The sequence below is a fragment of the Lucilia sericata genome, unplaced genomic scaffold (assembly GCF_015586225.1).
Source record: "Lucilia sericata isolate MDLA Ls3-8-SP2 unplaced genomic scaffold, ASM1558622v1 Contig000447F_arrow, whole genome shotgun sequence".
NCBI lineage: Eukaryota > Metazoa > Arthropoda > Insecta > Diptera > Calliphoridae > Lucilia > Lucilia sericata.
In genome coordinates, this window is record NW_023994462.1 from 108,686 (window position 1) to 124,112 (window position 15,427).

Consider the following 15,427-nt stretch of genomic DNA (forward strand, 5'->3'; position numbering starts at 1 on the left):
TATAGAATAAAATTCGCCGCCCGATGAATGCATTTATGATATTTTCCAAAAAGCATCGTAAATTGGTACATAAAAAGCATCCCAATCAAGACAATCGAACTGTTAGCAAAATATTAGGTGAATGGTGGTACGCTTTGAAACCAGAGGAAAAGGCTCCATACAATGAATTGGCTTCGTCCTATAAAGATGCTCATTTTAAATTACACCCTGAATGGAAATGGTGTTCGAAGGATCGACGCAAATCTTCTAGTTCTGGTAAAGGTGGAAATCATGGTGCCAATCCTGCTGCCTCAAATGAAGCCAAACAACGTAATGACTCAATCGATGGTTCTGATTCCATCGATCAAGAAAACAGTCCTACAACACCTGGTCTTATGGGTTTCGCCGCCAATAATAATAATGTTTCTGGAGGTATTGGTATTGGCTCGAATGGTATACAAAATGGTCAACAAGATATGCAAACTGACATTATACCTTTAACCATTGCCACTTATAATTCATCTTGCTCCGAATCAGATCCCACGACCATTAATAATCACTTGAATGGTCAGAAATCTATTAAAGAGGAACCAATAAAACATGATATTACATCTGAAGATGAACAAGTGGGTTCTGATATAATATACATAATTAAGAGTTTAAAATTTATTAAATGGCAATTTTCCTTTCAGATGGTAATTGACGAAGATCCCGATGAACAGAGTAACAGCAACAGTGGTGGTTTATATAATAATCATCAAAATTTGCAATTAAAAAATAATACAGACTCTGTAGATCTACAATGTCGCGAACGTGTGCCAGACTCTGATCTAGAAGACACTGGTCATGATTTCCGTAAAACCATATCCTCAGGTGCTCTTGGCAGTGATAAGGTTTGCATATTTACTTTTTTTTAGTTTATTTAATTTAAAACAATTAATTTCATTTGATTTGTTTTTAGGATGAACAACAACAAGTGGTGGGTACAACACCTCCAGCTACTTGTAAACCAACGCCTCTTAAGGCTTTACCTCCCACTTTGGAAAATAGCATAATTAATTATAAACAAATGTCAATGCTTTCTTATCCCAGTCCAAAGAATCCAATTGGTGTAACACCATTCCAACCAACAGGCGAGAATTTATTTAAAAAAACACAAAATAAGAAGAAAAATTTTAAAATATATTTTTTTTAACAAATTATTCTTCCTATTTTTTGTAATTTTTTTTTTTGTAACAAATTGAGTAAAAAATTTAACAATAAACGTTTACTTATCCTTATAGGTGGTGCTTTTAAGACTATGCCTATCAGTCCAAAGAGTACAAAACTCGAAGAACAACAGCAGCCACAACAAATTATTATTAAACAAGAAGATCTCATGGATGCCAAGTATATTAAACAGGAACCACCATCACCATATAAACTAAATGGTGGTGGCTGTGGTGGTTCTAGTATTACAACCTCATCATCATCGTCATCCACTACATCATTGTCGTCATCGTCATCATCCAATTCGACTGCATCATCGGCTGTTAGTCAAACTAGTAATATTTTTACATTTAATGTGCCAGCGGCAACTGCATTATCACAGCAAAAATCCCAATCACTTTTGCATCCCCAGCTAAGAAGTCCTACTGCAACGGAATCTAGAGGTCAGTATCAGGTTTTAATCTTTAATTTAACTGTTAATATGTTTGTTTTTTTGATATCTGATCTAAACTCATTTCGCTCACTTGCGCTTTTTTAAAAGAGTATTAAGTACGTTTTTTAACACCTGTATTCTAAACATAACCTAATGTCAGTAATGACATTTTTATTAAGAATATGGGTTTGAAAAAAAAAACACTAAATAAATTGCATATTCAATCATCTAACTATTCACAAATTGTTTTTCTCTCTCTAATAAATCATGCATTCCACAAATTGTACATTTTTTGGGTTTCGGTTTTATATTGTATGTGTGTATGCCATATGTGTGTCTCTTCTAACAAAAAAAAAAAAAAATACAATTATCTAAAAAATACCATATAAATGTGTTTATGTTTTTACTAACACTCTGCTAAACGTAAAACAACAAACCATCTATTCATCATTCATTTTGTTCATGCATTCATATTGATTAAAATACAACAAACTCCCTGCAAAATACATTCATTCATTTAATCATCTAACTTTTATTAAAACTAAATGGAACTGGGTTTATTAATCAAGATAAAGATCAGTATGAAACTGATGATGATATGAAGGATAGTAAAGTTAATACCAATAACATGGACATTGATGAGGATGACAGTACATTGTATGACGATGATGATTACGATGACTATGAGACAGAAACTGATTTTGATGACATAGAATTTTATACTATACCCAAAACAAAAACCCTATTGGTATCAAGAACTCCAACTCCCACATCAACATTAACGACGGGAGGCTTGTTACCAATTAATCACATACGTTTAACGACTCTGACGCCTCCGATAAGAACACAACAATACACTCAAATTAGGCGATCAATAACTCCCCAGCAGCACAAAGCTTCACCACATAGACATTTAAAGAATTTACATTTTCGTAGAGTAGAAACGCCCCCAACAGTTATAACTCGTGTACCCACACCTTACTCGCATGAACATCAGACTACCCGGCAAGGAATTGTAGTGACACCGACATCTCTGATTAAAACCAACAATGGGGGTACGGGTATTAGTGGCAGCAATCAAACAAAGCAATTTACAATAATTAGAACTTTGACCACTCCGCCTCCTTTGTTTTTTCGTACTATACAAAAGACCTGTATAACAGGTGCGGCAACAGGAGCATCAAATGCATTACCAGCTATTAGAGCAAAAGTAAACACTACCACAGATGCATCAACCCTAACAAAATCATCCATACCCTTGGTCATATCATCCTCATCAACACCATCAACTAGATCATTAACATCTGTTGTATCAGCATCATGTAATAATGAAACGATTGAAACTAAAAATCAATATCCCAAAATATGCTCCTCCTCTTCCTCCTCAACATCAACAACAAATAATTATAATGACAACCACAACACAACTACTATTACTACTACTCCTTCCAACAACACCACCATTACAACTACTTCTATTACAACTGCTTTCTCCTCTAATACGCTCCTAAACTCTCAAAAAACATTGCTGGTGCGTAATAATTTCAATAACAATCTTGTCAACGCTAACACAACGGGCATTAAAATAGAAAATTGTACAAAAGCTACGGGTAGGGCAGCTATATTATATGACGCTCTAGTCTTGGATACTTTAAATGATGACATCAACAATACAGCAGATGAACAGCAGCAGCATCAGCATCACCAACAACAGCAACAGTTTAATCATCAGCAACAAAAAATTATCAAAAAAGAAATTGTCGATATGGATAATGTTGCAGAACAACAACAAAAACATAAGCATCAACAACAACAACAACAACAACATCAACATCAACTTAACTTACAACAAAAGCAACATCAACCTCAAACAATGTTGCTCATAACCGATGCCAACAGTTTAAATAGACAACAGCAACAAAGTATAGCTCAACAATTATTGCAGCATAAAATACGTAATAACAATTTTTCGGCGGCCGCTTGTGCTGCAGCTTCTTCCACGACCTCGACTACAGTACGACCTTCAATATCATTTATTAGTAAAATAACTTTACCAGCAAATGCTCGCATATTAACCACCACAACCACATCTTCCTCTGCAGCCAATAACAACCACAATAACAACAATCAATTGCAAAAAAATTCCACCACAGGTGGAGGTAGCACCATTACCATTATACCAGCTGGTGGTGGCAACAACACCACCTCAATCACTAACAATCATACTAATATTTCAACAAATAATTGTATTCATAATAATAACAATAACAAATTAACTACTAACACTATTGTAGTTACTGGTGGTGCTGGTGGTGGCGTTAACAACACTATCACTACCACCGGTAACCTGGGTAAAGGTTGTAAACAAATCGCTTCAATGTCGCCTCTAAAGGCTTCATCAGACTCTTGCAATAACGGCGGTATTGGCGTTAGTATAAATAATTTTATGACTAAAAATGCTTCAATTCTTGGTAGTACCATTGTGACTACAAATTCTTCTACCCTTAATTCAAAAAATTTAGGTTCTACATCAGCTGCAATGGTATCGTCCGCATCATCAACGTCCTCTTCTGTACCATCGTCACCGGCTTCGGGTGTACAGCAGCAACCGCCAAAACAAATATTGTTTGCTGTTAACAATGTGATGCCTCATCATCAGGTATAAATTAATTATTAACTTTTTAAAGTATCTCTAAATAATGACACATTTCTTTCTTAACCTCTAACATATAGTATGCCATTCTACCGATGCAACATCAGCAACAACAAATGCAATATATATTCAAAAAGCAAAATGGACAAGCTGAGCTGGTTTCGACCTCAAAACAAAATACATTGGTTTTGCACAATTACAATACACAGGGTAAGTTAGATAATTTTGAAAGATTTGAAAAACACATTTCTAATTATAAATTCGAATCTACCTTGACTTAAAGAACAACAAGTGCCAATTTCTCCATCTCAACGTTCGTCATTGCCTACAACGCCCAAATCAGCTACAGAGCTTGGTTTCAAACGTACCACAGAAATGGGCAGTAGCGGCGAGGAAACTCAAAAACAACTACAAGAAAACAATGACATACAACAGCAGTTTGTATTGGCACCAACACCGGCCCAACTTGGTCGTGCCCCCTCACAAAGACGTAAAAATTTATGTAAGTTTAACAAAAGAGAAAACAGTCTCCTTTTAATATAAGTTTAAAACATAATATTTGTTTATTATTTTAGCCGTGGGTAGCATGAGTGCGATTAAGCAGGAGAATAACATTTCGCCAAGTAATTATACAACAGCTACCATTTTGTCAAATCCCAACTCAGGTGGCCAAATGAAAAACTTAAACTCTCCCATAATGGAGGCTTCATCACCCATAATAGGGCATGTTTCTGCAGTGGCATTAACAACGGCATTACCAACACCTACCTCATCGTCTACAACACCCAATAGTGATGAACAATTGCCCTTAACACCAGCATCCAGTAGTGGTTGTGGTACTGGCAATAGTGGCAGCAGTGGTAGCTCTAATAATACCTCTACAAATCCCAAATCACCAAAAGTGGCAAACATGGGACCGAAGAAAAAACAACAACAAGATGAAAAATCCAGGTATTATATCATGTTATATGTATTTTAAATCACAGCTTGTCTTTTCATGTAGAAGATGTCTGTCTATCTGTACACACACACAAACATACATATATTTTTGTTTTTAAAAAAAATAGTGCTCTTGCTTCTAGTGTTTTGGCTGACTTTGAAAAGAAATATGAAGCTTTGCCACAATTTAAACCTAAAGATTGTCAATCACCCAGCGCTATAGTAGTGCCATCTTCACCACGTGTTTATGGTACAAATTATCGAAAAAAGAATGCTACAGCACCACCGCCAGTACAAAGAATACGTAAGCTAAACTATTTTCACACTAATAAACTTAAATTATGGTCAATATTTAAATATTTCTTGTTTTAATTTGCAGAAAGTGAAGATGAATGCAATGAAGACACTGCTTCTATACCCACACCAACACAACGTTTCTTTGGGCCAGATTTTAATATAGACACATTAAGAGGTAGACTACAATTAGTTTTTCAAAACAAATTACAGCTGAACTGTAGGTATTTTATTTTTTTCAGAATTGGAATCATCTGATCAAACTGGTCGTTCTCCGCGAACACCACAAACACCATTACAAACACCCCGATCTGATGCTAGTGAAAAAGGTCATCGAAAACTATTGGAGCAACGACGTAACTTGGTTTTACAATTATTTGCTGAACATGGTCTCTTCCCATCGGCACCAGCAACAATAGCTTTTCAGGTAATTTTGTAAAATAATAACAATGAAATTTGAAAAAAGAACATGTATTTTAGAAACATGTTTAAAAAGCTTTATTATTTTACTTTACTAAATCAAATTTTCGAACATGCTTTCAGAAACTTTTGATCTGATACTTCATTGAAAACATAAAATTTTTAAGTTCAAAATTGAAAAATGTAAAAATTTACCAAAAATCACATTTTTATGAATCCTCATGATTTAGAGATTATTTTAATGGCATTTAAAATTTTTCGAATATAAGTTTGAATTTTCGAACATACTTTTAAAAGCTTATATTTAAAAAACTTTATGGAAAATACTGTTAAAATTTATACAAATCGAAAAATTATTCAAATTCAAAAAATTATTCAAAATTTTTTTTCCGAATTTCGAAATTAGTTTCGGATTTTAATTAAACTCAAATTTTACATTTTACAGACTAAACACATTGATGTATTTCCACGACGTCAGGATTTACAGTTGAAAATACGCGAAGTACGACAAAAACAAATGAATCAATCGGGCTATACACCCCAATCGGCTGGCCCCATGACACCCTCTGAAAATAGTAATCAAGCTTTAAATATAAACTCTTGTAACAACAATAATAACAGCAACAATGGAAATTCAACTGCTGCAGGTAAATTCTTATTTTTAATTTTATAAAAAGACAAATATTTTTATTATTTAACTTTTCTAAAAAGGCATAACAACACATCAACAACATGTTGTAGAGCAACAACAACAACAACATCAGTCACAACAAAGCTAACTTTAAGATTAACTTAAGTAGATTAAATAATGGTCTCCGTTGAAAGTAAAAAACAAAAATTGTATTTCAAAAAAAAAACGGCTAAAAATTTTCACAATTTTGACAAAATATCGCACAGATACACAACTCTAGATACGATACAAAAGAAAATGAAAACAATTTAAAAAAAGATGCATAAAATGCATGCAAAAATTCACAAGATTACGAATCTTTTAACATAACACATACAAACAAAAACATTATAAATAGTTATAACAAACAACAACCATAATGTTTAAAATATTCTATAACCAACACGAAAAACCAACAAACAAAATAATATTAGATTTTAATTATGAGAATATGAGTGTTTAAAGCTTATACGATGTTTGTTCTTTTTATTTTATTTTACGTAACGCAAAATTTTTTTTGAATTAAAAATAAGAAGGAAAAAAACAAATCGTAAAATTACTATAAGAAGTTTTTTTTTAAATAAAACAACATCTTATAGGCTTAAATACGTACATATACATACATAAGCATAAATATTGAAAAAGAAACAAAATAAAATTATAAAAAATATATATTTATATTACAAATATACACATAGCTCCCCACCCTATATCCTCTTGTTCCCTTAAAGCCCTAACTATTGTTCAAGTTCAGTTAAATTAAGCATAAAGAACATACAACACAACACATTTATATAAAAAAAAAAAAAAAAAAACAAAACAAAATTGTATTAAGAGTCATTTTAGTGGGTAAATTGAAAAAAAAAGCAAAATATTGATTGTATTTATGTAAACTATTATTTAAATTTTATATAATTATTTTGCAAACACTAAAAAAAGGAAATTTTCTTTTTGGGCCTATTTTTTATAACTAAAGAACCTTAAATTTATTTAAACATTTAAATTTTCCTAACTAAATGTTTAAATAAATTGCAGGTTTAAACTTTTTTAGTTGGAATTTAAAATTTAATTAAAATAATAATTGTCCATCATCAAGGTTTAACTACATAAACGATAATTGTTCTTTTTAATTAGGTTTATTTCACTAAGTTTGTTAATGTTTTTTTTTTTATTATTATTCCCTCATTCCTTTTTCCCCCGCCCAATTTCTTCTTTAACTTTCTTTTTATTTATCTTTCTAACTATGTATCTATTAAATTTATATTAGCCTTATATGAAGTTATAAACATATTTTTAATTGTTTTATGAATTTTATTGAATTTTTCTATAAATTAGTTATTAGGTTTTAAATTTTTTTTTTATTAGTTTGTAAGATGATTTTAATTTGTTTTTATTTTATCAAGAGTTTTTAACAATTTGATTACAAAATTTTGTCCCCTTGGGAAACTACGTTTCTAAAACGTTTTTAACTTTGTTTTTAACTACTTTACCACAACAAATGTTTTAAAATGTTCAAAGTTTTTAATCTGTTTTTATTTTATTTTTTAAAAAATAATAAAATTGGCTTTTAAATAGTGTTTTTAATAAATTTTTTCTTTAACCAACTAAAAACACATTTTTACTAGTTAAAAATGTTTACAATGAATGTAAAATTTAAGCAAAAAAAAAAAAAACAAACAAAAAAATCCTAAACAAACTGTTGCAGTTTTAGTGGAATAAATTATAAATTCTTATCTTTTTTTAAATAATAAAATGTGTTAAAATGCTTTAAACCGAGAAAAATTAATGTAATTTTCTTTTTAAATGTCTTCCACTTGTGCTGCAATATTTAAAATATAATTTTTAATTGTATTAATTGTTTGCTTTTAAAATTAAGTTTATTTTTTTATGCGCGAAAAAAGAATTTTATTAAGATTTCTTTTTTTCCATTACATTATAGAAATATTACTTTTTATTTTGTAGTTGTCAGTAGTTTAACAATTTAGAAAACCATAGATCATCATTATTATATAAAAAAAAAAAAAATTAACAAAAAATAAGAAAAAAGCAAAGTGTGGTTAAAACAAATCGTTATAATTTTTGTTAAAACAATACACAACATTTCTTTCATTAAGTTTTGCACGTTCTTTGAAGACTTTTTAAATATACATATAAAATATTATTACTGCTTTTTAAATATTTAAAAATGTGTTTTTATTTATTATAATTTTCATCTTTTTATTAGTTATGAAATTTTATGTCCCTTTATGTCTGCTAGAAGGATTTGGCAGATTTGTATAAGGCTGAGTTCGAATTAAGTGTGAGCCCCCCAGTCTATGGTTTACTAACTAAGTTTTTGTAAGTTGTTATTTTATTGACGGAGCTTCGTATCGAAATGCAGAATACCAAAGTTGCCAAACGAAGAAAATTTCGATTCGAATTGAAATGCATAATAGGAGTGATTAAAAGATTTGAAAAATTTGTTAAACTATTGAAATAATTTCTTAACAGTTTTATTTGAGGTGAATTACTTACAATTGGCGAATTTCGAAAATTCGAACTTTTGTTTGAAAAATTATTTAAAATTTTCTCTAAATCATGAGAATAAATAATTATAAAAATTCAGTTTTATTTGAGAACAATTTCTTACATTTTTTTTAAATTTCGAATTTAAAAATATTGAAAATAATTTCAAAGTTTTCAGAAAATTTAAAAATTTTTTAAATGTTGTTTTAGAATTCAGAGAATAAGTTCCAAAATTCCTATTTAAACCCGAAAATTGTTAAAAAAAAAAAATCTAAAAAAATTCTATTTGCTGTTAAAATAATCATTAAATTGTGGGGAATAATAAAATATTATTTTTATTTGAGAAAAATTTCTAAAATTTTTCTATTTCAAACAATTTTGAAAACAATTAATTTTTTTTTTGTATTTAAGCTTTTTAGACAAAAACAAAATAAAAAGTAAGGCAAGTTTTGTATTCCCTTGTTCCTTTCTATTCCCTAGCAAAATTTTGTAAAATAAATACAATTTTTTAAATTAATTTTTACATAGTTTTTATTTTGAAATTCCGAGTAGTGTATTAAATTTTTGTCAAATTTGACAATTTTATAATACAATAAATTTTTATTTCTTTAAACTAAGGGGGTTATTTTGTAAATCCCTTCCCCTTACTTCACTTCATTTTTCATATAAATTGTTTTTGTAGTTTCAAAAATTTGTATGAAAATATTTTCAACGCAAGGTGAAGTGTTTTACAAAATAAGGAGGTAAATTTCTACTTTTGGCTCTTTAAGAAAATTATGTAAATCACCAACATACAAATAAAATAGAAATGAAATTTATTAAAACATAATAAAAAATACATCATCATTATCAAGTATTATGTGCCAAGCATTAAATATAGGAAAATAGTAATAAAAAATAAAACAATACTTAAAAAATAAATAAAATATAATACTTATATACACTCAAAAATAATATACATACCTATAAAAAATATACTACTATACACACAAACATACATAAATTAAATAATTATTAAAACACACAAAAACAACAAACGCCGACCTTAATAAAAAAATTAAGTTAAAACAAAAACTTTTTGGCATAATGGAAATTTTTATAAAAAAAAAAACTTTTTTGGCATTAACAAAAATTACAAACAAAATGAAGTGTTTCGGACTCAAAAACAAAATTCTAAAATTCAGGTACTAAATTACAAACATGATAAAAATAAATAAATATTTTAAACTGAAAGGCAAACTTAAAAACAATTAAAATCATAATAAATAAATAAATAATAAAAGTAAATAAACTTTCAATTAATACTGTAAATTAGCTACAAAATGTTATTAAAACAAACAAAAAAAAATATATTTTACATTAATATAAATCTACAACAAAACAACAAGTGAACATGTTTAAAAAACAACATCATACAAAAACATATTTTAAATATAATTTTAAGTGCTTTTATTAAGAAAAAAAAAAAAAACAAAATAAATAAAATAAAATACATTAAATGATGAATATTTTTTCAAGCATCTTTGAAAATGGTCTTGTAGGGTAAATTTAAAACAACAATTATTAATAAACAAAAAGACGGCAAAATGGTTTTGATAGTTAAAATTAAATAAAAGCCAACAAAAAGAATAATAATTTTAATAAAACTAAATATAAAATATAAATATAAATGTATGTGCAAAGTGAATACTAAATTATTTTATTTTAATTGTTTAAAATCATCAAACTAAAAAACATAAAAGAAATAACTGAAGCTCAAAACCCTTTTTTCAAAACTAGTGACATGTTCTTGAACAGTTCTTATATGGGAACTGAGACAGCATATAGTTGTAATTCCTCAGTAATTTTTGTTTTAAACTGTTAGAAGAGCTAATTTGTTCTAAAAAAGCTTTAGTGCCAAAGAACTGATTCGCAAAGAACTCTTAACAATCACAACAATGTTTTAAAGAACAAATTCTAAGGAAAAGTAGAAGCAATTCCATTTCGTTTCAATGCTTTATTATTTACAATCGTAACTACGTATTTGTAAATTGTTCACCCCTATTCAGCATTTCAATTACCTTTACGCATTCAGTTACGCAACGATGGAAAAAAGGTATTCCAACAGAAAACTGTATCGTAAGAAAAAGAAGAATCTAATCCATTTCGTTTCAATGCTTTACGATTGTGTATATTCTGCATTACGATCGTAGCTACGTTTTTGTAAGTTGTTGTTTATGTGGCGGAGAGTCGAATCGAGAGCAGAATACCAAAGTTCCCAAACGGAGAAAATTTCGATTCGAATTGAAATGTAGATTAGGGGGTGGTTATTTTAGTGACGGAGCTTCGAATCGAAAAGTGGAATATCAAAGTTTCCAAAGGGAGAACATTTTGATTCGTATTGAAATGCAGCAAACTTGTTTATTCACAATAGTTGATTTTGTTCGTGAATAGTTTACAACATTATAATATTTGATTCACGATAGAGAGGTTAATTTCAAACCTAAATCGACAAAAATTACGGAATATATTCCTTAAATTTTGAAATTTTGAAGTTGCAAATTACATTTGAAATATCTTTGATTTGTAAATTTCTAAATCTTAGACACTAAAGAGAAAAGTGATTTGAAATCAATATAAATTTATTAAAACCAGAGAGATCGTTACGTATAACGATTCGAAAGAAAAAGCTTTCGATATACAATTTTCAAAATTTTTGGTTTTCAAGATACATACTTTTGTTTCCGAAATGGCTTAGTATTTCAATTCGTTTTCCTATAGGCTTTTGGGTAGGGATCTCGTTGCTACATAAAGCTTTTATTGTTTAAGAAAGAAATAATGTTTGATCTCTTGTTTCCAACAAAATCTCTAAAAATCTCTCTCTATTCTAAAACTGCATTTTATTCAAAATGCAACTTAAGAAAAAGTAAAAACTGATTTTTCTATTTCACTTTCAATATCAAATTTTAGTATTTGCAAAAGCACATTCACACACACCATTTATAAACGTAATAAATACATTCTTTTAAGATAAAATAATTAAAAAAATAACAAAAACAGAAAAAGAATTGTTACAAATAAATAATGTCATAAATTTTTGCACATAAACAAATAAATCATTTATTATGTTTTCTTTCTTAAATCACAAAAATAAACGCAAAAAATAACCATAAAACACACATACGATGCAAGATATTTACTCGTTTTTAACGAATCAAGAGTAATTCATTAATAATGAGATTAATACAATGAGAAAGAGGAAAAACGTGTAGAATATACTTTTAGGAAAGATAACATTGTAAATAAACAAAACTTATATAAAATTCATCTTTAACAAATATAACATCAACAACAACAACATCAACAATATTTATATGTAATAGTAGCGAATTTATAATAAATAAAACTTAAAACTTATAATAATCATTATACAAGAAGAATAAAAAAGAAATATGAATTATTTAAAATAAAAATTAAACACAATTACCTACATAAACCAGCAACACATACATACATACCACATAAATGCATATGATAATTTTTTTATAATTTAGTTTGAATGTTAATAATAATCATTATTATTCATAATAAAATAAAAAAAAAATTAACGGTAAAAGTTTATTTTGCATTATTGCACACATTATTACATACTCCCTTACAAACATACACACACATACACCCACTCATTATTAAATAAAAAATACATTTATATAGAAAAAATACCGTAATTGTGTATCACTTATTTTAACAATAAAAACAAATGAAATTAATAAAAAGAAAAAATAACAAAAAAAGTACAAATATTTATTTATTTAAAGAGTTAAATAGTGGTTATTAACAACAAAAAATCACATTTTAAGAATATTATTCCGTCCCCAACCGCATGAAAGTAAACAACAAAGTTTTATGGTTGGTTGTTTATCATGATAGTTCACTGAGTGCGAAATGTCAATTAGAGTCAAAGAAACTGCGCTTTTACAGCACCACTCTACTCGTCAGACCCAGATATCTCACCAAGGTTGGCTATGAAGTGCCAAGAAAACTATTTCTCTTAGCGGCTTGAGCAGAACATTCACAGATAAGATGGAAGACAGTATTTTCCTTTTCCCTGTCTTAACAACTGCGACAGTAGTCTTTGAAGGGGAAACCCAGCCGACTTGCATGTCTGTCGAGCACTTAGTGTACAGTTATTCCTGCGATTTATCCATCTATTTTGAGCCTTTCGATCAGACAGAATATGAGGATACTGATTTTGATAAAAAATTAACGGAGTTGCTACTGAAAGGGCTTTGGAGATGTCAGACTCCCTGACGAATGCAGTGTCTTCCAAGCAAAGATCTTAGCAATCTGTAAAACAATGGAACAGATACTGGATCACATAGTTCTAAGGTCTGGAACCCAATTACCGCATCCGAAATCATGAGAAACTTGAGATCTGAGCTCTCAAGTTTGTTTAAATTTCATATTTATTTAATACATAATACATAATACATACATAATACATCAGGCACTTCCTCAAATTCAATTTGTTCTTTGTTTGTATTGGGTGCCTTAATACAAATATCTGCACAAGAGACCCGGTTCTCCAGTGCCATTACAACACATGCCCCAGTTATTGACAGCAAGATAGGTCCAAAGTAAAACACAGTGTTCACAGCTTCAACCCAATGAAAAAACAATTGTAGACTCTATTCAGCCCAAAGTAGAGCCAATAAAGAATTTATCACTATCATCAGCAAGCTTTAGGCCAGCCTTTTGAAAACACTCCTCCGACTCGGTATGAAATTCTTACAAATTGCACAATTCAAAATAAATATAACCAAAATGATTGGCAGTCACATTAGCAGTGTCAGTATTTTCAAAGGTTTGTACTATATATACATATTATTATTATTTTATAATGGAAAATTATAAAATGAACAATTGAATTAAATTAATATATAGAAAATGTTATTACACTTTTAGACCTCAGAAATTAGAATTAGATTTGCAGAAATTTGAACATCTAATGTAATAATTTGTATCAACAATTAGTAAATTTTCTATTTCTATTTTCTCCGTATTCAGTCCCACTGTACGGTATTGGACATTGGTAAAAACTTTATGAAAATAACACAGGCCAACAACATTTAAAAAAAGTCGAAACCAAGAGACCAAAGTATACAAAGTATAAATTTTGAAGCAATTCAAAGTTTTCAAATATCTGAAAAAAAAACTTTAGACTTTCTGCAGACAAGACAACGAAATACAAGTTTATTTACATTTAATATCCATTTAATACATAATACTGATTAAAATATTTGTTCTTTTCAAAACTTTTCCTTCGAAATCCCTTCAATTATCCAACACAATGGGAATTTCAGCTTCTTCTTCAGATTCTATTTGTTCTTTTCTCAAAGTGATTACCTTTGATCTTGTATTGGGTGCCTTAATACGAATATCAGCACAAGAGAGGAAATGTTCTTGAGGACCGCAACCCATTGCACCAGTGCCATTCTCACACATGCCCCAGTTATTGCCAGCACGATAGGTCCATCGTAATACACAATGTTCACAGCTTAAACCCGAGGGCAAAACAACTGTGGATTCAATCCAGCCCAAAGTAGTGCCAATAAAGAACTTATCACTACCATCAGCAAACTTTAGGCGATACTTTTGGAAACAATCCTCCGACTCGGTATGAAATTCATCCAAATTACACAATTCAAAATAAATATAACCCAAATGATTGGCAGTTATTTGTACACCTACATTAGCAGTGTAGGTATTTTCATAGGTTTGCACTATAACACCGGAGCCACCATATTTACCACCCAGCTCATTAGCTCTGGGAGTAGGATCACTGTAATTGTCACCACACAAACCGCATTTACCATCATTTGTGTACCATTGTACCTAAGAATTGTAAACATTAATCGTTGTTTGTCTAAATTTATAGATATGAAGGAAACATACCCCAAAACCACCACAATAATTGGCATTATCATTATAATTAACTGGAGCTGTCTTATCATAACGCCAACGAGAAGATCTACCCGGAGGACTTAACATCATGCCATGACCCCAGCTAACATCAAACAGTGCTAAACACTGTATGATAATAATGCCAATGACTAAATTAAAACATTTCATTTTAATTTAATTTCTTTTTGTTTAATTAGGTTCTTCACTTTCTTATAACTGTGCTGAGAATACTAGGCATTGGACGATTTAAAGATTCTTTTATACTAATTTCATTTTACAATCCTTATCAAATTAAACCACAAACATTACCACCTTAAATATGTACTATACTTATATGTTCGTCAACCATTCCATTCCTCTTCACACCCAATTCATTATCAGT

The 15,427-nt window shown here is 29.4% G+C and overlaps 2 protein-coding genes across 3 annotated transcripts in view; one reads left to right on the forward strand and one right to left on the reverse strand.

Moving 5' to 3' along the window:
- The window catches only part of LOC119604951 (putative transcription factor capicua), a 50,953-nt gene extending 42,170 nt beyond the window's left edge, over positions 1 to 8,783 (forward strand). Inside the window, exons 10-22 of one of the 2 annotated variants that reach the window (XM_037957870.1) lie at positions 6 to 605; positions 672 to 872; positions 941 to 1,112; positions 1,263 to 1,631; positions 4,144 to 4,280; positions 4,355 to 4,484; positions 4,558 to 4,776; positions 4,850 to 5,225; positions 5,342 to 5,517; positions 5,593 to 5,685; positions 5,750 to 5,934; positions 6,373 to 6,574; positions 6,639 to 8,783. In XM_037957870.1, the coding sequence (XP_037813798.1) occupies positions 6 to 605; positions 672 to 872; positions 941 to 1,112; positions 1,263 to 1,631; positions 4,144 to 4,280; positions 4,355 to 4,484; positions 4,558 to 4,776; positions 4,850 to 5,225; positions 5,342 to 5,517; positions 5,593 to 5,685; positions 5,750 to 5,934; positions 6,373 to 6,574; positions 6,639 to 6,706 (2,928 nt within the window). In that variant the 3' untranslated portion in view covers positions 6,707 to 8,783. The remainder of the gene's footprint in view (positions 1 to 5; positions 606 to 671; positions 873 to 940; positions 1,113 to 1,262; positions 1,632 to 4,143; positions 4,281 to 4,354; positions 4,485 to 4,557; positions 4,777 to 4,849; positions 5,226 to 5,341; positions 5,518 to 5,592; positions 5,686 to 5,749; positions 5,935 to 6,372; positions 6,575 to 6,638) is intronic. The other variant, XM_037957871.1, reaches the window with a different exon arrangement.
- Positions 8,784 to 14,304: 5,521 nt separating this feature from the next.
- LOC119604968 lies at positions 14,305 to 15,357 on the reverse strand. Its single transcript, XM_037957899.1, has 2 exons — positions 15,037 to 15,357; positions 14,305 to 14,976 (listed from the first exon to the last, which is right to left on the reverse strand). Exons 1-2 carry the CDS (start codon positions 15,211 to 15,213, stop codon positions 14,416 to 14,418), a joined length of 738 nt encoding a protein of 245 aa, XP_037813827.1. The 5' UTR covers positions 15,214 to 15,357; the 3' UTR covers positions 14,305 to 14,415.
- Positions 15,358 to 15,427: the final 70 nt, after the last annotated feature.